Raw genomic sequence first — 26,982 nt, 5'->3', positions numbered from 1 at the left:
AGCACTGTGCAAAAGTTTAACAACAGCTCTTGTTTCTTCATACATTGCTTCCATTGATAAAGTAATGCTTTGAATCTTTCAAACATTGATAAAGCATTGCTTTATCAATGTTTCATGAGGTTTTTTTCGGACCCCGACATTAAGCAATATTAAAAAAAATAGCTAATATCAGCCAATGTTGATGTTAGCGCATCTCTAATTTCAACTTTATTTCAATCATAATTTGATACACGAATGATAACACGTTTATACTGGATCTCCACTATGAAAATAAATTAATTTGAACCTTTTTGAACAAAGTTTGGAAGAAGTTATTTTTAAGAATGAACTGGAAAAACAGTTTCACAACCTGATCATTGTGCTCACCTCCTTTGTGCCTGACATAAAAAATATATAGATAAATGTGGTCTTGCTTTGTTAATTCTGAGTTGATTACTTGTGAGCTGATCTTTTTATATACATATATTCTTTGTTTGTTGTGGTGAAGTTAAAATCTCACTCTAGCTTAATGCAGCCTTTCCTTATCATAAATGGAAACTGAGCAGCCAAACAGCAAAGGAAAACTTTCAAAGGTCTTCATAAAGCATGAAGAAGTATTGATCAAGAACACTTTAAAAGATTGCCTCTTGTAAGCAAAGCAATGAATAACCAAATACTTTCGCACAGTACTGTATGCCAGTAACAGTAACAACAACAAAAAAATATAAATAGATTACAGTAGGCAACAGAAGCAAAAGATCGTACCGTTTTGCCATGTAGACTGGGAGCACTGACGGTGTGTGTGATGTAGCCCATAGCTGGCACGGATCTTCTCTCTATTTGGGAAGTCTGTGGAAAGATATAGTTTATCTCTTTGTTACTAAAAAAAATATAGAAATTTAAATCAAACAGAATATAATAAAAAATAATGCATTTATTTTTATAGCCCTATACATTAACTACTAGATTAACCAAGGTGCTTTATAATCAGTAAAAACTAGAACATTTCTGAAGAAATTTAAACGGGGCCTGCCAAAGTGTGCCCGTCGGTTGGAACCCAGTGTTCTGATGCTAAAAATTAGCATCAATGCTAAATTAAGCTACAATGTACTAAATAGCATGTGGAGAGTCATTTGTATGTTGAGTAACATGGACTTACTCCATTCAGTATGTTAAAATTAGTGTATAAGCTAAAATGCTAATGTTAGCCTAATGCTGCCAGTGGCATGTGGGGTATAACTAGTATGTTGTCTTGCACTGACTTCCTCCATTCAGTGTGCTAAACATGGCTAATAAATAACAAAAATAGCTAAAAGGTTTATTATAGGGAAAAGGCTAATGCTAATGTGAGCAGTAGCTACCGCTAATGTTAATGCTAATGTTAATGTACTGCCTTCTGATTTTTACTTCTGCAAAAGTAAAAATCTGATGTTTACTTAGTGGCACTTCACTACCAGGAAAAACGCTCATCTCTTAGCAACAGATTAACAACAAATGTTATTATTCTAAAAAACATAAGATTTTTTTCTGCTATTTTGAAATACTGCTTTTCTTATACTTCTTGTTAACAGGTTAACACGGATTGTGCAGAAAAAAATGAAATTATTAATTTTTTTGTCATTGGTGTCATTTATACTTCGTGGCAGTTCGTTACCAGAAAAAAAAAAAACGTCCATCTCTTACCACATTAATAACTGATATTATTGTTTATAAAACACAAGCTCTTTTAAATACTGCTTATCTGCTTAGATCCAAGAAATTTACATTTGGTAAATTTTGCAAAAGTAAAAATCAGATGTTTACTTCGTGGCACTTGGTTACCAGAAAACACTCTCTTCTCTTAGCAACAGACTAACAACAAATATTGTTATTGTTCTAAAAAACATAAGATTTCCTCTGCTCTTTTTAAACATTACTACTACTTATTATGTAACAAGAATTGTGCAGCTGGTGAATTTGGCAGAAAAGTGAAAACGTTTTTTTTTTTTTTTTTTTGGTCACTGGTGGTAAATGTTTTATAAAAGATATTCAACACAAAAGTAAAAATCAGATGTTTACTTCGTAGCACTTGGTTACCAGAAAACATGCCCATCTCTTAGCAACAGATTAACAACAAATATTATTATTCAAAAAAACATAAGATTTCTTCTGCTCTTTTGAAATGCAACGTGTACTACTTAACAAGAATGGTGCACTTGGTGAATTAGGCAGAAAAGGGAAAAAAAAATTTTGTTTGTTTTTTGTCATTGGTGGTAGATATACTGTACTATAAGACAGACATTCAACACAAAAGTAAAAATCTTAACACTACGTGGCAGTTCGTTACCAGGAAAAAAACGCTCATCTCTTAACACCATACTAATAACTGATATTATTGTTGTTGAATAAGCTCTTTTGAAATACTGCTTATCTGCTTATACACAAGAAATTTACAGTTGGTAAAGTTTGGAAAAGTAAAAAAATCAGATTCTTACTTTGTGGCACTTTGTTACTAGAAAACGTGCTCAAAACACACTTGTATCTTAGCAACAGATTAACAACAAATATTGTTATTGCTCAAAAAACATAAGATTTCTTCTGCTCTTTTGAAATACTACTCATCTTAAACAAGAATTGTGCAGTTGGTGAATTTGGCAGAAAGGGGGAAAGGTTTTTTGTTTGTTTTTTGTCATTGGTGGTAAATAAAACAGACATTCAACACAAAAGTAAAAATCTGATTAATACTTCGTGGTAGTTCGTTACCAGAAAACAACGCTCATCTATAAACACCAAATTAGTAAGCAATATTATTGCTCATAAAACACAAGGTCTTTTGAAATACTGCTTATCTGCTAAGACAAGAAATTTACAGCTGGTAAATTTTGCAAAAGTAAAAGTCAGATGTTTACTTCGTGGCATTTGGTTACCAGAAAATACACTCATCTCTTGGCAACAGATTAACAACAAATATTGTTATTGTTCGAAAGATGTCTTCTGTTATTTTGAAATGCTAATTATCTTATACTACTTGCTACTTAACAAAAAATGTTCAGTTGGTAAATTTTGCAGAAAAGTGAAAATGTTTTTTTTTTGTAATTGGTGGTAAATATTTTATAAAACATATATACTTGTCTATAGTAAGCGTTCTTGTAGTAAGGTGGCATCTCTAGTTCTAACTAGAAGCTCTGCCCTCCTCTGTAGGAACTGAGTGTTTTTCCAATTAGGCTCGTTTTTCACTAATTACTAGAAATGCCAACAGAAGTAACAGCCCACATGCTAAGATCCAGCCGCTTCGCAAGGCATTTCAATGCTCTTCTGTGCATTGCTATGGCAGGCCCCAATAAAAGAAAACATATAAAACACAAAGAACAAAACAGTGTCAAGATAAAGGCGCAATAGACAATAAAATAAAGTAACGAAATATTTAAAAAATGTCCCACTAAAAGCCATGTTAAGCAAGTTTTGACTTGAAGAGGCTTGGGTCAAAGATATGAATGTCTAATTAATAAAAAGTAGTCTTCAGTAAGGCGTTAAAGTGGGGTAAAGATCACACTCAATCGAAGTTAAACTATTGCCTCCAAGTCTGCAAACAAATTGGCCTACACAGCAGTTTTGTTTTTTCCATCTATCCTTTTCTCCCTCTTCTTCGAAACAAGGTGTGCCTCGAGTTTCAGATGCTACAGGGCCTGGAAGATTTGACATTTCTGCTTAACACACAGAATTAGCAAAAAAGCCTAGACCCACCACAGAACCTTAAAAGGACACAAACAACAAGAGATTTAATTAACCACACATAAATTATACCAAACCTGCTTTCTTAAAATAACATTTGTTTGCTACCAGCAAGAGAAGCCCTGTAAGCCGTTCCCTTTGAGATTCCCATGCCACAGTTTTTTTGCTGTATAATAGGATTTTTATTTAAATGCAAGATCAGAAGAAAGAGACCAGTGCTGATGGTTGGGATACTGTAAAGATGTTTATGGGATGCTGAGAAGCCCTGGGCAAATTGGATTAGCCACTGATAAAACACACTGTACTTCTTAATGATGTTCCACAGAGGCGTTCAGCGTTACTTAATCACCATCAGCCTCTGAGACGCTGGGCACAGACTAAAAGCAGTTCCCACAAACGTCGCTGTTTTGCACAAGCACTGTGGCTGCCTTTGTTAAACGTGTGTCTTCCTGTAATTGTGAATCTCACTGTTTAGTGGTAGTAATTAGTGTCTTGACACTTGAAGTGAATGATGGCATCTACGACACTGTTTACTTATGCAAAGCCATTGGGCTGGTTGTAAAGCTTGTGTGCGCTGGCAGCTGTGGTATTGGTTCAGAAGGAGAACTTTTCACATGTGGAGGGTGTGGTGAGGAGACGGCGCAGGGTGTGGATTGCGGGACATCCTCTCGCTCCGTCTCCTGTGGTGGTGCCGGTGCTGTCTGAGTGCTTTGCTGGCTTTAAGGCACGGCGCAGAAGCCAGCTTTCACTCACACGCGCTCACGCCACCTGTGGGTGTGGTCTCTGTGAATCACACGGCCATCAAAGTGTGCACGCTGAAATGTTGGAGCCTTCTCAGGCTTCTCGTGAAAGCCTTCCCATGGGGCCCCCAGTGAGCTCGCAGCATTCTGACGTCACGAGCTACCGTGAGAATAAGACCTTTGTCATTTAGTGCACCGTGTGAGACCTAAGAAAGTCATCGTCAATCCCATGCCAATGAGAGGCTATTGGTGGTTACTGTGTGCCTGTATTACAGTGTTAAAGCTGAAACGACTCAGTAACAGCAAATTAATGAAAAGAAGGATTCTCATGTTTCCACTGGGTAACACAGACAAGTCTCAGCTCTGGGTGTCTAAGCTGGTTCACAATATTATAACATTGTGAGAACTCCCCCACCGCGGGTTTTTTTTCTCACATTGAAGAAGCTGCTCCCTATTCACAGATCAAATTGAGGGGATAAATCCCTCCAACAAGCAATGAGCTTCACGATTCCAAATCTGCCATTGATTCCCTTGATTCATTCTTGGATTATTCTGTTCATACAAAAACAGATTTTGGTTTACTAATTCCCACCTGACATGTCCATCCAGCGTCTGTAGAATCAACACACGACACTTCAGAAACCTCTCTCATCTGAGCTTGAAGGAGTTGATCTCCCGTGTCTTAGTTTGTGCTTGATTTTTTTTGTGTGTCCACATTATATGTTTCATCCGTTTTGTCTAACATCTGTGCATAGTCCAAGAGTTCATAGTCTGCACACACCATGGACATGCATGCAGTTTATCCCATGTGACTCATTTTACAATTCTCCTTTTTTTTGCCAATTCCTGTGCATTCTTGAGTTCAAGTGCCCTGTGCCAGAAGTAGCAAAACATTCTTCTTTCATGGAGCCAACCTAGACCTTTTTGCTGAGATTCCATCAGCCTCCAAGCAGGGATGCAAGCGTGGAGACTCCACTTACGGAAAGAGACAATCCAGTTCCATTAGTGATGAGGTGGCACAATTTTAACCTAAAATGAGGTGCTCTATTCATTGTACTGTCGCTGTTGTTGAGTTCAAACTATGTACACTGATCACAAAGAAAGAGTCTATAACTTTATACCTCTTCTTCCAGTTTCACCGTCGGAGTATTGTTTGGGCCCTAAAACCTCAATCCGTTCACTCCATAATGTTATTGCATCTTCTAGTGAGAAGAAACATGTCAGTAAAATGAAAAGATTAGTATTAACCTAAATCAGGTTGAGTTGCAAACTTAAAACATTTTTTAGCAGGACAAAAGTCAGAATAACTTTTTTAGTAAAGAAGTTGAAAAATATTCTGAGGGAAAACGTTTTGTTGGGAAATATAATATCAGAGGATCGTATCCAGCTTAATACCTGAGAGAGATGAGCACATATATTGCCAGGGGAGCTGGATCTTGTGCTGTCTTCAAGTCCCAGCTCGTCTAAGGGTCGGACGGTGCGTCTGTCTGAGGGCGTGTGTGGCCTGCGTGGGGACAGAGGTTTAAAAGTGGAGGGGACTGATGGTGGCACTTCACACGGAGACGGTGGGACAGAGATGGAGCGTGGCATCTCCACGGTAACCCTGAAGGACGAGGAGTCTGTGAAATTCGGGCCGGTATAAATGGGAGCTGTGGGGCTGCCGTGACGAAACTGCTGCCGCTGCTGCCACTCATACAGCTGCCACACCATCCCTTCCTTCGTGGCCATTCGCTCGTCGGTGGACATGCGGAAGTGGCTCAGCCGGTCGTGGGCGTACTTATAGTCACTGGGTAGGTTGCATGTTGTTGGAGGGGAGCTGCTGCCAGACAGGAGGCGAGGGGACTTTGGTAGTGACTGATAATTAGCATCCGTTGTGCTGGATTTGGGCTTTAAAGGAGGAGTCCGCCGAGGGAGGTTGTACTCAACGGATGGAGCACTGAGACAGAAAAAACACATGGCATTACAATCTTTTAAATTCTCTATAAATAACACAATGAGAAAAAAAGGGGCCATATGTTGTGCAGTTCTCAAATTAACCACAAGATGGAGTCATTTATTCAACACTGTTGAATAAATGACATGTTCATGTTCTTTAAAAGAGACACGTTCTAAGGAATCAGAGCCAACTGACCTCTTTGTCGGGTCACTTTTATGAACTTTGACCCACTGCTCCACCTGAGCCAGAGTATTTTTCCTCTGAACATGCTTCCCCGAGTCAGTCCGTGAAACAATGCCCCTTTGATAGACAACACTTCCATTTTGCTCTGTTGGCAGAGTCACTTGTATCACAGTCTGCTGTCCGTTTTTGTGGGGGGGTCCGCCGCCGACAGAGTCTGGTGAAAGTCTCTCTACTCTTTCTTGTGGGGCTGCATGGCTAGGTTTTCCCTGGATCTCCAAACCATACCTCCCCTCATCCCCGTGAGCCAGTCTGATCCCGTTATCCTGAGCTTCTCCTCTGTCTGTCCTGTGAGTGCCGTCTGACTTGGATGAGATCTGAGCATTGTGGACATGGTTGGTCTGAGGGACTGCTTGCTGAACAGACTTCTCCAATTCTCTGTGGAAAACGTGAGACAGGTTAGCAAGAGCTAAACAGGGACGTAGAACATCTACTTATACGGTTTAGATGGATAGGCATCCGATCAACCTCTTCTGATGAGGTTTATAAATGGAGTGCAGAATTATCTCTAAACTGCATACAAGGCAGCAGACAGACAGCAATATACATAAATCAGCCATTACATTCAGACCAGGTACCTAGTAGTGTGTTAAGCTCCCTATTGCAGCCTTAAGCAGTCCTGACTCATGGACTCCATCAAGTAGTGCTTTGGTATCAGACATAGCAGTGCATACAGCAGATATGGGACTTATTTGTCCACCACACCCCAGGATGAGTTGTGCTCATCCAACCATTCCTAAACCACTTTTACTTTTGCTTTGTTGTAGAGTCCATTATCTTCCTGAAAGAGGGAATATTGATTTGATAAAAGGATACGAATAGCCAGCAACAATGGTATGTGCGGTTCAAGTGTCCAACATCAAAGAAGATGTCAGAAAACCAGGTTTCACAGCAGAACTTGCCCAAAGCATCACACTGCCTCTGTCAGCTTCTGCCAATAAGGTATCCTGTTGCCATGTGTTACCTAGATCAGCAACCCACAATTATGCAGCCAATCATGCCATATTTAAGTAAACTTGATTCATCACAACAGGCCACCTTCCTCCCTTGTTCTCGGATCCAGTACTTATGCGCTTGTGCCTGTTGTTGTTTTGGACAGTGATTAGCACAGACATCTTCACTGGTCTGTGGCCATGTAGCCCCAGTCATCAACAAACTGTGATGGTCTTTGTCATGAGGCACCTTTCTGTCGCAGAACAAGGCCAGATATAAGGAGAAGTTGATTATATTTCTGTCCACATAATGGCATGCTTAACATACAGAGGAGAGCAATGATTACATAGTAATTCAATAAAATGACTGTCAATTTGTCTTTATGAAACAACTTTGGTCAGAGAATTGTTGTCTCTGATAGAACCACCTATTAATAATTTCTTTATTTATTTTTTTACAATTAATTAATTTTAAAATGTGGTGTGAAAAAGCAATAAAGCATAGCTATTTCTAAACAAGCAATAACCGTCTAGGACCGATAAAGTTTTCACAGCATTTATGCCTTTTCCCAGAAAAATACACAAAAGCTCTGAAGCACTGACTCGTATTGGTCTCCAGGTGGCAATATTGCCTAGAAGAGTTGAAGCAGTGCATCTTGCTGATTACAGAGGTATAAGTGTGGTTCAGGGAACATTTTTCATAGATGCAGCATTCTTGTGCTGTAAACGGCTGGGATGACTACTGGAGATTTTTTTGCAATCCGTTGTGAAGATTTAGTAGACACAAAAAAAAAACAAAAAAACTTGTGACTACTCCCATAACCACAACCGTTAACTGCATACGAAAAACACAGTTTACTACATAGCCAAACATAATTGTGTCTCAGGGTTACGGGCCGAATTTGGCTTGCAGTCCAGGGTATTTTTATAGTAAAACTAAATAAATTACATCCAAGAAAGAAAGAAAAAAACCTCTATATCAAGTTTTAGTTGTAAAGAATAAAATAGTTATTTTTAAAACCGATTTTCTATTTTTCGCTACACTTTTTTTTTCTTCCTTTTTTTTCAGAGCTTTTCAATCCCTTTCCAGTCTGTAGAAATGATGCTTCACGGATTGTGTTAGCACCAGCAAACGTCCGACCAATCACAGAAGCAAGCAGAGAGCGGGACCAACCTCTTTATAGTGTGACTCTGCTGCATTAGCGCAGCCTGGTTCATGGCCCGGATCCAACCATTCATGTCCTCCTGTGTGTCCGCGCTGAAGAAATATGTCCGCATCCCGCAGTGTTCCGCCTGTGAGCCAATCACAGAGTTCTTATTGTAAATGTAGGAGCGCATTCCAGTGTGGGTTGCCTGTCAAAAGGGGAGATATCAGAGGAGGGCAGAAAATAGAGGGAAGGTATAAGAGATTTTTCTTTTCCCGATTCTGTCAGAGAGGATGATGAGTGAAAAACATCACTGAGACCTTTAAATTCAGAAGTTTGCCGAGAAATTTTATAGGAGCTTTTACGTGAGAAGCAAAAGCGCTGCAGCAGAAGCAATAAGAAAGTTTGCTGCTTCTTGGGAAAAAAAAAAAGACAACACACATCGTTTCCCCTTCGATTTCCAACAAAGCAGTCGCAATCCTTCTAGAGAACAAAACTTGGAGCAAACAAGAAAAAAAATACAAAGAAAATGGAATATGCTCACTTCATCTGTTTTAGAGCACACACAATACCCATACTGTGAAAATAAATAAAAAAACAACTTGCCTTTTTGAGCTTCTCTGCGGTGAAATAAATTTGCAATATCCAATAGCTAGCATACTGCTGCTGAGCCCTACAACCTCCACCCCGTTACCACATCGAAGGAACAATCAGCAGCTTCTGGCTCAGTTTCACAGCCGTTGTTGTTTGTTAGCAGCTATTGTTATCACTCTGCTATAAACGTCCATATACTATCACTAATTTCACCTCCCTTTACGAAGATCACAAATACAAAAAGCTTATCAGTAATGTCTGATATGAGGATTTTTGTCTCCACTGTAATATTTTTCAACTTTTTGTTTAACTTGTTCTGCATTATTTTTCCTCAGAAGATGAATCCCTATTGGGTCCAATTCTACGCTAAATAGAAAATGCAAGAAAATAATAAAGGCTAAAACATCAACACATAAATAATAGAACTCTACAACTTTAATGAAATGCTTCAAATTTAAAGTGTAGCTGACTGAAAAGTTTCGAACACTTTAATATTTAACTTGAGTACATTTATGCAGTTTGGGGGATGAGAGGGTATTCCACATTAAGAAAAAAAAATAGCCATAATGAGCCACACTGTTTGCAAATGTGGTAAGGCAAAGTTTGTCCTCTAATATTTCACAAGGTTGGGGCATTCAGAGAGAGGCATTTTTGACCAAATTCCTTACAAAAGGACATCCAGAGTCCAGGGTTCTATCATAAGTTATTTTCTCTGGAGCTCACCCAGGTTTGCTATAGAAATTATTTCTGATGTCAATGTGTTTCAGTCCTGCTAAAACACATTTTTCGCCCACAAAAACATATTTTTAAAATGCCTAGATTGCATTTGATACTAGAAGCGAAACAGGCTCACAGCATTAGAAATCACCTGCCATAGTAAAAGGGGTGGTATTATTTTGCAGACACACAGTGCCGTTTTATAGCACAATTAAGAAAGCATGTTATCCTCAGTTGTTGCTGTTGCATATCAAACAAAACATAAGAAATCTGACTTTGAAATTTGATGTCTTGAAATTGGCCTGTTTCTTTAAGAAACTCCTCCGATTTCTGACCCTCTGCTTTTATACGTTATCACAACAATGCCTTTCAGCTACGATGTTCACAACCATTTTTAGGAAGCTTGGATTGAGAAGTTTGTATGATGAGCTCAGCAGACCACCAGGTGTTTGCAAATTGCTGCTGCCGCTAGTCTGGTGGGGCTGAGTAGGGAAGGGGAAAGGTCCTCTGTGAGGCAGACGCTCACAGAGGACCGGAAACTGTGAGGAAATAGTTGGTGCTTTGTGGGAGCAAGCGTTTAGGTCTACAGGAGATTCAAGGATTCCCCAAACATGCATGAAAAAAACAAAGCAATACTCCAGATGCGTATAATATAAACTCAAAAAAGTCGACTTCACATAATTTCCCCACCCCCTTAGTTGGGTTTATTTACTATATTACATATTCTTTTTTTTTACATATTCACCCTTATTTTATTCTAAACACAGTGTTTATCTCATCAAAAAGCTAAATCTCATGGTGCATTTTCACTTCAGGAACCACAACGATTTTCGAGGGTAGTTTTTCCCCTCTCCTGTGTTTTTCTAATGCATGAAGTAGGACTAAGTTAGACAAAAGTTGATAAAAATCTACACCAAAACTGGCCCTGGAAGATGAACTAAAGGTGGAGTTAAGAGGAGAACAAGCAATAATGCTTTTAGAGATAGAAAACAGATCATCACTTCAGGTAGTTGTTCATATAATAATGATAGGGCCTATGCTTTTTTTTCTTTCTCCCACAGTAGGGAGTAAGGGTGGGCTCAGTTAATTTAAAATTCACTCTTGCAGTTTAGAGTGACAAGTCGGTTTTTAAACCATAACCCCTGTAATTTCAGGCTTATTAGCCGTATTTCCACATTTATAAGTCCATTCTGTATTTCAGTGCTGTAGTGGGTTCAGGGAGCCTCATCTTAAGTTTTATCTTACCAAAACTCCCCCCCTCCCCCCACACACACACACACTAAATAAATGTACTCTGATAAAGGTTGACAAAGTAAGTATAAAACTAGAGCTAAAAAAATATTTTACTTATACATTTCTATCATGGTTGCCAATAAATATGGAATATAAGTAGCCCTATTAAAAAATGGTTGAAGTTAAGTAAAACACTGTGTGAATGATGTTAATATCTCACATGATAAGATAAAAGTGGATCTAACATTTTCAAACAATCAAATTTATTGCATATACAGCATAAGATCGATTGCTGATGGCGACATAAATACAACAAAATGCAATGAATTTGCAGAGAAGAGTGGCGGACACAGATGGAACCGGGCCAACCACCCAACCATAACGATGAAAAGCGATAAGGAACAAGCAACATGACAAGACAAATACCAGAGCCTCCGAAATTGATACTGTTAGTACTGACTGTGATCAGCAAATCAAATAAGCTTCAAGCTGGGCCGGCCAGTTTCCAACAGTTCACACTGGCTTTTTCGCTGGAACATGGATGACTGAACATACCAGAACATCTCACGTTTCCAACGTCACAGAGCAGGATTTCGGATTTTAAATAAATCAAGCATTGACCTTCACTCATATGACTGTATTCCATAAACTTTGTGCCCAAATTCTTATTCGAATGATAGTCGGGATCTTTTGTATTTACTCAGATGCAACACCAAAATAATAAACAAATGTGCCACTGTCTAAATAGACAGAGACTTAACTGCAAACAAGAGACCCGTTTGTCTGCAGGCAAACTGTATTGAAACTGACGAGAGTCGGATGTACTCTGGCATTGTCTCACAGATGACTTGCTGCAGTCATGCTTGCTTATGGTAAGGCCTAAATGCAATGCACATTTGAAAATGTGCACTCAGCGGCCAGTGGCAGGATATGGAGTGAAATGAGGTGAGGATGGTGTTCTACCAATGAGGCTAAAGTGAAATCAAATACCTATTCATGCAAGACAGGAAGCCTGTGTGACTCAGGACGGCCGCCCGCAGAGAACAGTACTCACTCCGCTCACGCAAACACACCGGATCACAATGGAAGGCAATTGACCAACAAGGAATGAGAGAAACACAGCGAGATGAGCAAAAATCAGAAAACAGGAAGTTACAGCTGATCAGTGCTGACTCACAGAGAAAGAACAGAAAATGGATCCAGCTGTGGTGTCACAGAAAGCAAGAATGGGTAACAGTTCAGCTTCAAAAGTGGGAACAAATTATATATTTGTGATAGGTTGCTATTAACAAAGTGCCAAAGTATTGTTTTGTTTTCCTTCCTGAACAATTCATAGGTCAGAGTTAAGTGGCTCATCAAACAAAAATAAACTCAAGCTGAGTACAAAGGCAGTCAAAGTCCAAGGGAAAAACTTTGAAAAACCTTCAGAAAAGCATAAGGAACTGTTGATCAAGAGCATTTTAAAATATCACAAGAAGGTTTGACTTCTTGGAAACAAACTATAAAGAAATGAGGGAAGACTCCATGTTGTGTTTGATTTTTTTATTTTGTTCCTACTACCTTATGTTTTTTTTTTTTTTTGTAAATCACAATCCATTTTCAAAGCTTTAACGTTAAGTAACATCCCTTTCACTAAGCTGTGGTCATGCATTCTGAGCAGTAAAGGATATTTCAAGCTCGTCAGATAATTACCCTTATATATTGGTGTCTTAAAGAAAAGCTGAAGGAGGTTGAAGGAGCTGTTCAGTACAAGGTGGTAGAGCAGAACCCTGTCTCATTATCTAATCTAACCTTATACAGTACATATATACATACTCCTCGACTAGCAAGGGGGAGGAGATGGGGAACAAGCTGAAGGTAAGATTAATATTTCAAAAGCTGCAATTATCATACAAATTCTATTGTATGCCGTGAAGCTCAAGAGACACATCCCATAGGCATCTGCACTGTGTGCACACTCTCACACGTTTACACACAGAAACTAAGAACAAAAAAAACAAAAAAAAAAGCGTACAAAGAGGTTGAAAGGATTGCAACAGAAAGGCCTGGAGCTGAAACAGTGGATCAAACATTCAGGCATCCGTGTTCTTCACTGCAACCTCTGTGTAAAAGAGAAACTGCGTAATGTTGGCACACAGGGGTAGGATTCCCAAAATGCTACAAAAAAGAAAAAAGTCTTTGTAGGTAAACATGTTAAATATCTTAAAAAATGTATGTAGTATATAATCCCATGCTAAGGTAAGTACATGCCATTTTGTTTAGAAAAAAATTTAACTACACACTCACTTGACCAGCAACACGACATCACTGAAAAGTGTTGTTGCTAATCAAATCCTTCTCATGAACCCATTCTCAAGTGAAAACGGTGCACATTCTAATCCTTACTTCGTCTTATTTGATTTCCAAAAACACATCAAGATTAAATCTGATAGAAATAGATGTTGCTGAGAAACAGAACGCATTCAACAGCAGCACTACATTTTCCCAAATGTAACAAATATGAAGCTCTAAGTCAAATGACAGGTTGCCAAGAAAGACTGTAATCAACGCACCTAAGAAACTAGAGGAACATACACATCAAACAACTAGACCACCTGATGATAACTCAGGTGATCTGAGTGAGTAGTCAATATGTACTACTAATTAAATGCAATGCAATATATCCAGATGCTAAGGCTCAGTTTCTAATTTGGTTATTTAAAAATGACACCAATTCCAAGCACATCAGTAAATCTACAACAGAATGCTTAAGATGGATTGGAATCAAGGTGTTGCAAATGTATGTACAACACTTTGCTTCCACGTTCGGTTGCGTTATAGTTTTATTCCAAAATAGATTAAGTTCATGTTTCCATCTAATTCTCCACATTGCCCATGGTGATAATGATTTTCATTTAATAAAACAAAAAAACATGCTTATGCATATTCAGCTCTTCCAAATTACTTTGCTAACGTGCCTTTAGCTGGATCGTTAGCATTGTTGTTCAGAGTTGGAAAGGTGTTAGTCAGGTGATTGAAGGTGTCCATTTTTCTCTGCACATGAGTACTGGAATGTAGTCAAAAATTTTATTTGGTTTTATCACCTCTTAGAATTTTGTTTCTTGTCATCCATCAGTCTTAAAAGGTGTGATTCAGAAAAATCTAAAATATTTAAGCACACTGCTATACACATGTAAATCATTGCTTGGTTTTCTTGTCTCTGGTGATTAACATTTATTCAAATTGTTATTGTATATAAAGCAAATTATTAAATTGTAAGGAGGAGAAATGTTTAAAAAAATGTATGTATGCTTCCTTTCAAATCTCATGGAGAAAGTTCATCATTTGCAGACTTCATTTTAATTTGAAGGCTACAATCCTGCAGCCTGCCCTTGACACGTGCTTACATGGGCAGCGCATTAAAAACGTTTATCCCGCATTCTCTTCATATTAGGCAAAAATAATGCAGACTATGCATTAGCCTACAGGGCTAACTTGATTAGATGAGCTACTACTAAGCAATCCACTGTGACACTGAAAACAACAACTGAGCTGGATGCAAAACATGGGAGAATACAAACAAGTAGAGATCAAAGATCTAATACACTTATTTCATCCATCCATCCATTTTCTGTACACCCTTGTCCCAAGTGGGCCGGGAGGGGCGCTGGTGCCCATCTACATTTATTTCAAATAAAAGCTGAATATTGAATTTATTTGAATTTGACTTAAAACTATAATTTGAACGACCTTCCAAGCTACACACGTTCAGGACAGCCTTAAACAGATCAGCGGCGATTCCGCTTCGGTGTTACCTTGAAGGCATATTTGCGGTTTATGTGGTCCTCTAGCTCCACCGGTGCAATGACATAACTGGGCAGAGGGATGCTTCCCAGCACCGTTTCCTCTCGGCTGTCTGTTGCAAACACAGAAACGCACATAAGTATAGAGTATTGTTCAAACAGTGTCTTCAGGCTAAAGCGTGTGTGGTGTTTATGAGCAATTACAGCTTCACAAACAGCAGGAAAATGCGTGAGACATAAGTCATGGGGGACAGCTGTCTCCACGAGGCCATGTGCTAGCATGTGCCACAATGGGGCATGCGGTTTATCTATTATTCAGGAAGATTAATGGAGAAGAAGAGGCTGAGTCCACAGCAACACAAGCAGAGATTAAATCCTGTAATAAACAACTTCAAGTTGATAAGGTAGGAAAAGTTGAGCATGGATAAAGCCAAGGATGCCACATAGGTAATAACAGAGGGGCATTTTTCTAGATGACAGCAGAGGAGATCGCTGAGGGTCCCTGCGCTTTATTTCACTGCCATCTTTTAAACTCTGACAAAATGCACTTTTCACAGACTCACCTTTGTAGTAAAACAAGCAGTAGTCCGACAAAACAAACCATTTCCGTTTCCACAGCCGCATTCCAGAGCTGTCCTGGAGGTGAAGGGGGAAAATAAAGCGCAGTGTGGTTAGAGGTCTTCCTTCCAGGAGAACATTTCAAGTCACATTTTAATTAAGAAGCAGCTTGGGAATAGTGTGCTTGTTAGTAAATGTGATTGGGGGAAGGCTATGTGCATATCACTGCTTTTGTTTGTCTTGCAGAATTTGATGCAAAAAGCTTCAGATTCTAGATTTTTCTCATTTCGGTAGATGCTGTGTTTTTATCCCTTTCATGACTTCTGTGAAATGTGAGGAGAATTTGTGCTCACCTGTTTGTAGAGCCAGCCCCTTACTACCACTGGGATGTTGAGGTTTCTTTTAATAGCGTGATCCCTCTTGCCAAAGCTGTGCACCTTCCCGCTTCCTCTAGAGGTCTAAGGGAAGCAAAGAGAGCCGTGAACAGTTAATTGTGTGGCAGCTTGGGTAAAGGAGGTCAATTGATTTTACCTATGTTAGATTACATTGACAAACAAAGCAAAACTGTGTTCATATGCAGTGCTGTGAAAAAGCATTCACTCCGTACAGGCTTCTTCTGTTTCTAGTCTTTCACCAAGATAAACAGAGTTAACAACAAATAATTTTGTAAAGGATGATCTCATTTATTCAGTTGCTCCTCCTGCACTTTTTTCAGATGCATACAACTAGAAATGATGTGTTTGGATATTATGTTTGTTCTGCTTAGCATTGTTTTTTCCTTTGGAACTCTGTCATGGATAAAAGAAAAAATTCCCCAGTCTTTTTCTTGTATACACTGACCTAAACTGACCCACGTAAAGCTTACAGGGCTGCAGATTTTCTGACCTCCTGAATGAGTTGTTGATGACCTCTTAGAGGTGTGGCTTAATTGATTCCAAAAGCCTCAGAATTTTGATTAAACACTTTAAAAACTGAAATACATCACTTTCTTTCTCATCTGTTCTTGAATTTGTTTTTTGATGCATCTTGTGTTTTAGCCTACTTCTAGCCTACAGGATTATCAAGCTGATTTCTTGATAATCCTGATCTGCCAGTATTTGGGTTTCCTCGTTGTTTAAGAAAAGCAAACAAGCAAAAAAAAAAAAAAAAAAAGGACTCTTGATTTTGAACGGGACTTACAGAAAAGCAGGCATTGCAGGTGAAAGATCACATCTGAGGCATTTGCATTATAGTCACAAGAAAACAATCAACTTGCTTAAAGTCAAGATAGAGAAATGTACCTTGACTTGACTGTGGCATATATTATAGTCATGCATAAAAAGTTTTTCATTTTTTTGTGATTGCTCAATGATGACTTTGCTACATCCTTCACATGAATTCTCTGAAAAGTATTTTGGGTAGTTCTCTCCTAACGTGGAATGAAGATGAAAAATCATCACTTTTGTCACCCGCCTTAAAAATCGTGAAGCTCTTTAGTAAAACAAACCACAAAATGAAACCAAAGCATAAACGTGCATCAGCTTAATTCCTTGTAAAAGGATAAAATGAAGCTCACCTTTGATCCTGAGGCAACATCCACTGCAGCTTGGGTCACGGCCCTGGAGGACTCTGTGACCATGCTGGGTGACCTCTGATTGGCCGTTAGCTTGGACATGCGGGACTCTATCCTGCAGTTGACAGCACAGTGTGAATGAGAATGAGTAGCACAGACAGGATGAGGAGCCCGGAATAATGATGTGCTTTCTTAATTCCTGTAGTGACGAGCGGTGAAAAAGAGACACCAGGCATGTGCTGAGCTTTCACATATAAAAGGATGTGACTTGTTTCCTGACACCAACACAAGACCTGTCACAGCCAATGGCTTCTTTAGCAGGATGTTTTAGTTGGAGTGGAAACAGCTCTGTGGTACTTGGATATATCCCACAGAAAACATGCAATGCAAAAACAAACAAGAGGAAAACCCACCCATGTTACACAATTGTTTGGGCAAATTATCTAATTCACAACTTATACGATCTCTAAAAATTGTAATTTTTTTAAAGGCTCAAGCAGAATCTATGTTTTTAATGACTGAAAATATAGCTGATTTTAAAAGGAGGAGAATCCTTGGACCACAGCCATTCTTACCATTAGCAGCTCCAGAGTTGCAGGCTGCACTGGCTAATTAAACACAGAAACAGCATAAAGAGTGAAAGTCTCTAATTGTCTTCGTGTAACTTTAGTAAAGCTGCCTGGTCTTTTTGTCTTGGAAGCAACTCCAGGCCACCTTTTTGTGCAGAACATAAAAGCTGCGCCATGATCTTATTTAGCCTTGCCTTTTATTTTATTTTAGTGTTAATGGTCTTTAACATCTGTGAAATAAAAACCTCACATTAACACATTCATGAAAATCCCAGGATTAATGACAACATAGTTCACATAGCCGAGTGGAACTGCAGTGTTCTTTCAACATCTTGTTTTAATGACGTAGATTTCTCACCAGAACATGACTTGGTTTAAGACAGTGTGTGACATTACATAAAGGCTTTATTTAGTTGCATATATAAAAACTCTCATTAATAAATACATATATTTTTAACAGCTGTCATCATAAATCTGTAGCAGAGACATCTAAATAACAGTGTAGCAGTGTTAATCTTCTGCCAAACATACGGTAGCGTTTTGCATATTGGTCAAAAAGTTCCAATTTTAGTCTCGTCTAACCACATGTTCTTCTTTCACATATTTCCTGTGTTCTTTTCTATCAATCCGAGTACCTTCTTGCCACCTTGATTTTAAATTACAGCTTTCCTCTTGAAACTCTTCCTCAGAGCTCAGATTTGTAGAGAGTTTATCAACTGGCTCTAACACTGACAGATTCGCCAATGAGAGCTGTGGATCCCTGCAGCTCCACCAGAATTACTATGGATGCTTTTCTGATTAATGCTCTCCTTGGGTTTCCTGCCTGTTCAGATGGAAAGATATGTCTTGATTTGCAGTTTGTGGGACGGTCAAAGCTTAAGATATTACTTTTATTCATCCCTAACCTGTCGGGTGTGTTTCCTAATCTTCATGGTGCTGTTGGTTCACTGATGTTTTCTGACACATGTCTGAGGTCTTCACAGAACAGATGAATTTATACCTGGATGAAATAATACACAGGTGGACTGTTGGTCACAAACTAACAATTGGTTGCCCTCATTTTGCTTCCACTTCATGCTTATTTTCTACTTTGTGTTTATCTAAGAGAAAAATAAATCATAATAAAATACATCCACGTTTCTAATTTCAAAGAGAAAAAAGTTTAAAGAGCACAAAAAGTATAAAAAAAACAACTTTTGTAAGGCAATGAAAACTTTTGCAGGACACAGTATTTACCAGAACTTTGAAGACATATGCAAATAAATACCGTATTCATAGCTATAATGAGATCAAGATTAGGCAATTTTCACCGACCAACAGCGTCTTATGAATTACTGGTTATAATTATTGCATCTTTACACAATATTACATCACATATTTTCAAAGACTTGCATCAGATCCTCTAAACAGAAAACTGGTTTCTGTAACAATAGATTTTAATTTGCTGAACATAACAATGAGAGAGTGAGGCAGGAGCAGGTACCTTAGAAATCACTGAGACTTAATCAGTGCATATTCAGACAACTTGCTCTCTTCGAGGTGGAAGTAAAATAAATCTAAGAAAAAGATGTGTGGATTGTTTTAGTTTTTTTATTATTATTTGAGTAAAAGTGAAAAAAAACAACTGATAAATCCTCTTAGTACAAACCAAAGTCATTTGCAACTGAGAGTTGTTTTTTTTTTAAGTTGATGCATTATTCATAGTTTTTTTTTAAGGAAATGTATCAAGAAAAATGAGAAAAATTTCCCAAGTGTATAAATTTGTCAAATCAGAAGAATGCATAAATATATAATTCTCATTGCCTGGTATAAAATGTACTGCTGCACAATGTAAAATTAAGGGCAGCCCAACATCTCCACTCGTTATAACAGGAGCTTAATGTTAAGATCCTTAATTTTTTCTAATATTTTCACAGATGATTTATATCTCCAGTTTTTGTAAATCTCTGAACAGCCATTTCTGATTTCTTTGCAAGACTTATAATTGATGTTAATAATTCATTTATTTATTTTAGATTTGACAGTTCAAACAGCATCATGTTAAAGAGCATTTTTCTCATTAGCCGTGTTTTCATTGAACATATAATTGCACAGTCTGAAAAATAAATGACTTAATTTAATCCATCCAAAGAGGGATGGACATCAAAGGCCGAATCAAAAGCAGAATAGAGAGTTGAAGAGGAAACACTAGACACTTGGGCAACACTAGAGCAGAATACCTTCTCAATTTGGGTTGCTGCCAATATTTTTACAAGATGTTCCCTCTTGTAACTCGAGGATGCTGCCGTTTTATATGAAACGGTCATTGAAATAGTTTCCCAGGAGATTTGTTGTGCCATGTGGAAGACCAAGTCAATATCTCATGAAGTGCTGAGCAGAAGGGAGACAGGAGCTGTCCATGTTTTTCCAGGCTCGTCGGGGCATGACTGAAGTGACACGATGGAGTATTTGACAGTTTTAAATCCTTTTGATCGTTCGGTGGACATAAAAAGAGATAATTACCCGATCGCAGTGTAATTATCTATAAGGAAGAACAAGGCTTCTGGCTAGTAAAACACAAGTTCATTGACCTTTTTGTGGCCTCCACCAGCTGCTTCCTCCCCTCAAGACATCCTCAATCTGATTTAAACCTCCGGGGACAACTCTGGCTTCCTCTTTACTGTGAGGGTAGTAACTCATGGAAACTTCATCTTAACTTAATAAGTGCAGAGTTAATCACTAAATTTTGCTATGATTACAAACAACATTTTGTATTAATTTCGAAGATAACACAAACATACTTTAATTAAACATATTTTGCAGAGCAATGAGTTAACCTCACACTGGATGTCTCTATATGCACCTCCACATGTTTAAATAAGCAACATAAACATAAAGTCAACAGTACAACAACAATATAAAGTCATGTTTTCAACACTGTAAACATTCTGGTATAAACACGAAAACTGATGTATCTTGAGCCTTTTTAGTCTTCCCTTGGTTCGACGACGTAATGTTTTTTCACAGTGTATACGCAGGCTTTTTATTTTAACTGATCAGTCTAAGGCACTAACAAAGCAGTAACAAATAAATTTCTCTCAATTTGCTTTTATTTATGACATTATTTTATTACTGTCTCAAACACTGATCATGAATGAAAAATAATGAACTGATAGGTTTCTTGTTGCATGTTGTTGCTTTCAAAACTATAAAGTATCAGTGGTACTTGGACAGATTTTGAGAGATTTTGCTCCCTGGTGACATGACAGCATCTCAAATGTGCAGCAAATATTTCTTGCTTTACTTGCTATACACAGTATCTCATTTAGTTATGTATTGCCTCCTGTGATAACTACTTCCTACTCTCTGGTGGAGAAACAAACCTTCAATCTTTGAAGTGAAGGATGACCATTTAATCATGGTTGTCTTGCCATGATTTAAAGAGAAGTTGATGTACCATAAACAGTAGCTTTCTAAAGAGAAAAAGCAATAAAATGCTACTTTAAAATACACTTTCTCCACCTGTGGTCCTAAACAGAATCTGTTTTCATAATTTACCTTAGAGAACAGACAATGAGGCAGTAGATTATTTTTAAGGTATCTTAAAGGTAAGGAATATTTCCAGGAGTATTTTCTGCAGCATATCTTTCTTCCCACTCTTGTTGCTAAATAAGCAAGTTACTTTGACTTTCTTATTTGTCCTTTTGTATTGTTGAGAACTATTTAATGACTTTGGCAACAAACCTGCTGTTCTAAGAACAATACCTATTTTCAACTGTTAGATCTGACTGCTACAAACTGCTTTTGCCTTTCTATGGCTTTCCAATTATGTTGTGTGTAATAGGGAGACAGCTAGTGCTATAAGTATTATTCTTCTTATGATGATAATATCTAAGTGAAACAACATGACCTTTTACCCCACTCAGATGATATGCAAATACACAGCTTAAGAGAATTAATCTAAGGATGAGGGTGCATAATTTAAGACATAAGTGACAAAGAGGATTGCAGAGAAATCCTACATCAACTTTTCATGAATGTCCAAAAGTCTCACTGATTTCTCCTTTGCCTACAGTGGAATGTTTAAATGCATGCAATGCATCAGATGACTCCAAACACCCAAAATAAAAATCACACACCTGCCGTCTTATATTGAGCTCTAAGCCTGCCATATATCACTGATGGGTTTCCAGAAGGAGCTTTATGCAAGTACATAAAAACAACAGTATACCCATCTGCCTTGCTAAGAAGAGTATGTGTGGTGGGGAATGAAAACAATCCAGTATTCTTATTTTAGTATATTTAACACAATGTAAATTTGGAGAAATATACTGCTCAAAAAAATAAAGGGAACACTTAAACAACACAATATAACTCCAAGTAAATCAAACTTCTGTGAAATCAAACTGTCCACTTAGGAAGCAACACTGATTGACATCGGGGACCCTCGTCGGGTCAATCAGTGTTGCTTCCTAAGTGGACAGTTTGATTTCACAGAAGTTTGATTTACTTGGAGTTATATTGTGTTGTTTATGTGTTCCCTTTATTTTTTTGAGCAGTGTAGTTGCGATTGTCCACATATCAATTTACCCTTTAAGCAAGAAAATTGACAGCAAGCTGCCTTGCCGTCTGGGTACTGGTGTATAAATGTGTGAACATATATGAATGTGGCCAAGTAAATGGGATTCGGTGTAAAAGTGCTTTGTGTTGTTGATGTGACTAGAAAATAACCGTGTCGGTTCAGTCAAGATGCCATTTACCAGGAAACAAAATGATAATCATTGTCATAAGTAGGCACAGCGATCATTCACATTCATTACTGTGGATACAAAAAAAAAAAAAAAAGAATTCAAATACACTTATTAGTTGCGGTTTTACTGCAGTGTCATTATGATCACAACTAATGAGGTAATAGTGTGAAGAACAAAGATAATGAACTGCCAAAATCCAAAACTGGGGTCACATTATTACAGTAATAAGCGTCATTACAGTAGAGAATAAGTTCAGTTTGACTAATGAAGTTAGCGCACCAATCCGTCCTCCTATTCTCACTATGAAACAGCTACTGACAGTCAGATTGTAAGTGGCCTATAATAGCTTAACTGGGAGTAAATAAAAGGGGGATAACCAGTCATTTCCTTATTTTGTTTTATAAATATGTGCTTTCTACATTAAGGTTTTCAGAATAAAGAACATCTCACCTGTCTTGTAAGGTGTACTCTATGTTTTCAGGTGAAATCTGTCCAGTCACAGGATGCCGAAACGACGTGCTCCTCAGATTATGGCTGCAGACAAAACCAGAAAAGAACCGTCAAGTGAGGAAACCAGATGAGTACTTCAAAAAACAAAATTATGTCTCTGAATGATCAGCTATAGCTTTTTTATTTTAGCTATTGGACTGGTTAAAGCAACAAATCCAAATTCTCTCCTCGGACATTGAAAAGTCTACGGTGGCACTGCAGCAAATATTCTTTTAGAGAAAGTTAAGGGCTCAGCAATCTCCCTCATCCAGCTCACTGGGCTTTATTGATTTCAACAAGATGGGGCCATTCATTGCTTTAACTAGAGCATAAACCCATCTTATTGTTGCAAGACACTGTAAGAACCAGAACAAATGCTGCAGATTAAAGTATTCCAAAACTAATATATTACCAATCTAAAAAAGCTTCGTTGTCAAATGAAAAAACAAAAAAGCAAAACACGATAGCAACCAAAACCTGTATAGTGCACTTTTTCCAGACTAGTCAGGCTTTAGTAATGTGCTTAAAGGTACAGTCTGCAGCTACTCAAGATACACAATCTTTTAATGCAACATTTCTAGTACTACTGTGAATGCACAGAAGAGAATTACAAAACATTATTTAAAGCAATATGTTGGAAACATATTTTCAGGACAAGTGTCGATTGCAATTAACAACATGTAGCAGATGAAATAATATAGAGAGTTGAAGACAAATGACACTTCTATGTCTGACTTTTGCACATGATGTATTTAATTTCCCCCGACTGTTATCTTTCTCCGCAATTATCCTTCTATTCCTGGGCACCACCTGACTGAAGTTAGCTTCCAGAATGTGGCATTAATTCACAAGCTGCACGAAAGGCACTTAAAATATTTTTTTTCAAAGAACTCAGAGATATATCATGCTGTATTAGAAAAAGTAGAATCCCCTAAAGAACAGCTGCTCAGTTTCAATCCAATAAAGGCACAGCAGGACAAGAACAGAGCAGTTCCTCTGCATCACCATGCGGCAAGAGGAGGGAAATCCAACTGAACAGAGTGGGGAGACTTATGTCTTGACATTTCAGCGAAAGTTCAGACGGTTTTTGCTGCAGCCCCTTCACACCCGCCCAGACACGAAACGCTGGCATCACATTGACAACACATGCATTCATGATATATCCATGTTCACATTTACAGAACAACACCACAATTTGCACACGGGCTTCATTCAAGGCGGTAGCAGCTTGTAACAACCCAAGCCACACTGTGCACACAAAGCACTGCACCAGCATTCCTCCCTCCCGGTAATTAGGAATCTGGATTCTTTTTGGGCTTTTGTTTTAGACGCATTATTTCTGAACTATTTGTCATGGAATTTGCAGCATTCGCCATGCACTGCAGCACAGTAGGCCTATTTATTTACAGCGCCATAGCTTTCTTTAAAGCGAGAAAGCACTTTGTTACACAGGGCGAGACGCACTCCTGATGTAACAGACCGTTTCATGTAGATGGGGAAAAAAAACATGATTGCCTCAAAAACCTTTCTATATAGCGCTTAATACATAATTCAAAGAAAATAAATGATCAACAGATCACTTAAATCTCTTTGAAAAGTCCTTTTATTTTCTATAAATTTAAGGTTTGAGATTTAGAACTGTTTGTTTCCAAATTATTAGTGGTAAATTATTACCACAAATAATATTAAAGGGCAGACTATGCATTTTATACTGAAATAATTTTCAAATGCATCTTTCAGTACGCATTTTATACTGAAAATAATTTTTCTGTTACACAAATTGCCAATTTCTAAGAAATCTGTCTCAGCAAACCAGCAACTCCACTTGTACATTGCTGTGTGAGAGCGGAGTTTGTTTTGACCCAGATAAATGCAAAGATTGAGTGGCACCTCTGCGTGTGTTGATCTTTTAGAGGGCATCTTACTTCATTCCAAGATATGAAGAGAAATGACCTAGCATGTGAAAACACAATTTGACCTTCTAAAACAACAGAAGAAAAATAAGGGTTTCATATAAAAAAAAAAAAAAAACTGAGCTTGCTTCAAAGATAAAGTAGGGCTGCCTCTGTGTGAGAAGCAGGTAACCTGAGAACAGACTGGCATCTTGTTCTACATATTTCCACAGAAAAATGCAGAAGCTTAAATTATAATCAGAACCATGTGATCCTCCTCTCGATGTTCCAACCACTGAAGTTAAAATCTATGGTTCAGCTCTGGAATGCCATTTCATTCCCCCCCCCCCCAGGAAAAACAACAGTCTCAGGTTAAACCTCGTCAGACTAGAGCACTGACTCCTGGCAGCACAACTCCAAGCAAGCCTCTGAACGCCTCTTTCCTTTTCACATTCAGGACAAAAACAAAAAGTACACAAAGGTATACAACTTTCTCCACAAAAACACATCCATTCTATTTTAGTCTACCCACAAAAACTTTTGCTTTGTGAAAAAAAAAAAAAATTAAAAATACCCCTGAAAAAGTCTGGATTGCTCTGCTACAACTGCACTTCTCCTTCGCAGTACACTCCTTCCTACAATACACGCAGTCCGGACATTCTCACCTGTTGTGAGATTGCGAGTCATCATAAATAAGCTGCTGGACTTGCTGCGGAGCTGCGTGCCCCGAAAATCCCCCTGGAGTTAATGTGGCAGGTGAAAGATGCAGAGCGAGTGTCTCACAGCAGCTGTTCTCCACCAAGAGCAGGGTGAAGTGGAGCCAGCAGAGTGTGGGCTGAAGGGGGAGCTCTTAATCTCCAGTTTCTGGTGTCCGCAAGAGCTGATGAACAGAACCATCTCCCTGCCATCATGGGATAAGCCTCAATGGCTTATCAGATGCTCCCCTGCGCACGTTTTCTTTTTTTTTTTCCTCCCTCCTCTTTTCACCTCTCGCTCTCTTTCTCAGAATTAATTAAACATAATCATTTTCAGAAGAACGCAAGCTATGCAGCTCCTTCTGAAGAACTCATAGGACGGCACCTTATACTGTACATGTTATTGAAAGGCTGTTAATAGAGCCGTGGAGTGGCGATGAAAGGACGTAAATAGCTAAATCATCACTCAGAATTTATCGTTGGGCAATTCATATAAAATGTCATTATCATGACAACCTGATCTGCAGCAGCTGCTGTATTCAATTTAGCAGGTTGAGATGAGAATTATGGATATTCAATCACTGACTATGTTGTTGTTCAGCAAAAATCCTGAATGTCAGAATCAATGTGCTGACATATGTTTTTGCGTTTTGATCTACATTATGTCCTGAACTTGTTAGTTGTCTTCAAGGGTAAATTCAAGGTGCCTGATTTCTCTGAGAGTTATGCTTAGAGGGGTTATGCCCTAGTCCTATTGAATGCAGGAAAGCAGGGGACACCAACATGTAGTAGGTCGGTGACAAATGTTAACCTTCAAAGGTGAGCTATAAATAAGCTTAAATCATCAACTACAATTGTGCAAATTAATTGCAACAGTTTCACTCCAGGGTTCTCTTTGGGTGCACCAGCTTCCTACCACATGTCCAAACCTCAGTTTCTCTAAATTTGCCTAAGGTGTGACCGCATGAATATTTGTTTCTGTGCAGGTATGTGGCGACCTGTGCTCGCTCCCTCTCTACCCTGTAAGGATGGATTTAAAAATCTAATGGATGTTAATCTGTGCTTTCTTTTTTTGTTTTATTATTATTGTAGAGAGTACCTTTTCCAAGTTAACCCTTTAACTTATTCCATCTTACAGTGACAACTTACCTCTTAAGAGGTCATTAATTACCTGAAAACCTGCGACGTTGTCAAGTACTTAATGATGTGACTACAAGCTGGGTCTCTAGCTGTGGAAAACCACATTGGTTCTTTAAAAAAAAAAAAAACACCTAAAAAACTGACTATAGCGCAGACCTGCTTAAACACTTTCACGAGAAAACTCTCACATGCCCATCAGGTAAAGTGAATGAAGATCTTTCCCCAATGTCTAAAGCAGGGATCCTCTAAGTTGTGAGGCACAATGGGGAATCACTGCACTTAAACTTGCTTCTAACTGTGAATAAAGGGAAAGTAAGTGTTTGGCAATAAGATAACCATCATGCCATT

The 26,982-nt window shown here is 38.3% G+C and overlaps 1 protein-coding gene across 10 annotated transcripts in view; it reads right to left on the bottom strand.

Annotated features, from left to right (window-relative positions):
* plekha7b (pleckstrin homology domain containing, family A member 7b) overlaps positions 1-26,982 on the bottom strand; it is a 78,831-nt gene that overhangs the window by 23,717 nt on the left and 28,132 nt on the right. For 7 of the 10 annotated variants that reach the window (XM_017304081.1, XM_017304085.1, XM_017304082.1 and 4 more), the window contains 9 exons: positions 22,869-22,952; positions 17,123-17,234; positions 15,921-16,025; positions 15,573-15,645; positions 15,022-15,122; positions 8,713-8,891; positions 6,562-6,984; positions 5,826-6,366; positions 745-828 (listed from right to left, as the gene is read on the bottom strand). In XM_017304081.1, coding sequence (XP_017159570.1) covers positions 745-828; positions 5,826-6,366; positions 6,562-6,984; positions 8,713-8,891; positions 15,022-15,122; positions 15,573-15,645; positions 15,921-16,025; positions 17,123-17,234; positions 22,869-22,952 — 1,702 coding nt within the window. Of the gene's footprint in view, positions 1-744; positions 829-5,825; positions 6,367-6,561; positions 6,985-8,712; positions 8,892-12,217; positions 12,279-15,021; positions 15,123-15,572; positions 15,646-15,920; positions 16,026-17,122; positions 17,235-22,868; positions 22,953-26,982 lie in introns of those variants that run through there. The other 3 variants (XM_017304083.1, XM_017304090.1, XM_017304089.1) reach the window with 2 other exon arrangements.

This window comes from Poecilia reticulata, linkage group LG3, assembly GCF_000633615.1.
Source record: "Poecilia reticulata strain Guanapo linkage group LG3, Guppy_female_1.0+MT, whole genome shotgun sequence".
NCBI lineage: Eukaryota > Metazoa > Chordata > Actinopteri > Cyprinodontiformes > Poeciliidae > Poecilia > Poecilia reticulata.
Note: the sequence above shows the minus strand (reverse complement) of the source record. Positions and strands in the feature narration are given on the sequence as shown.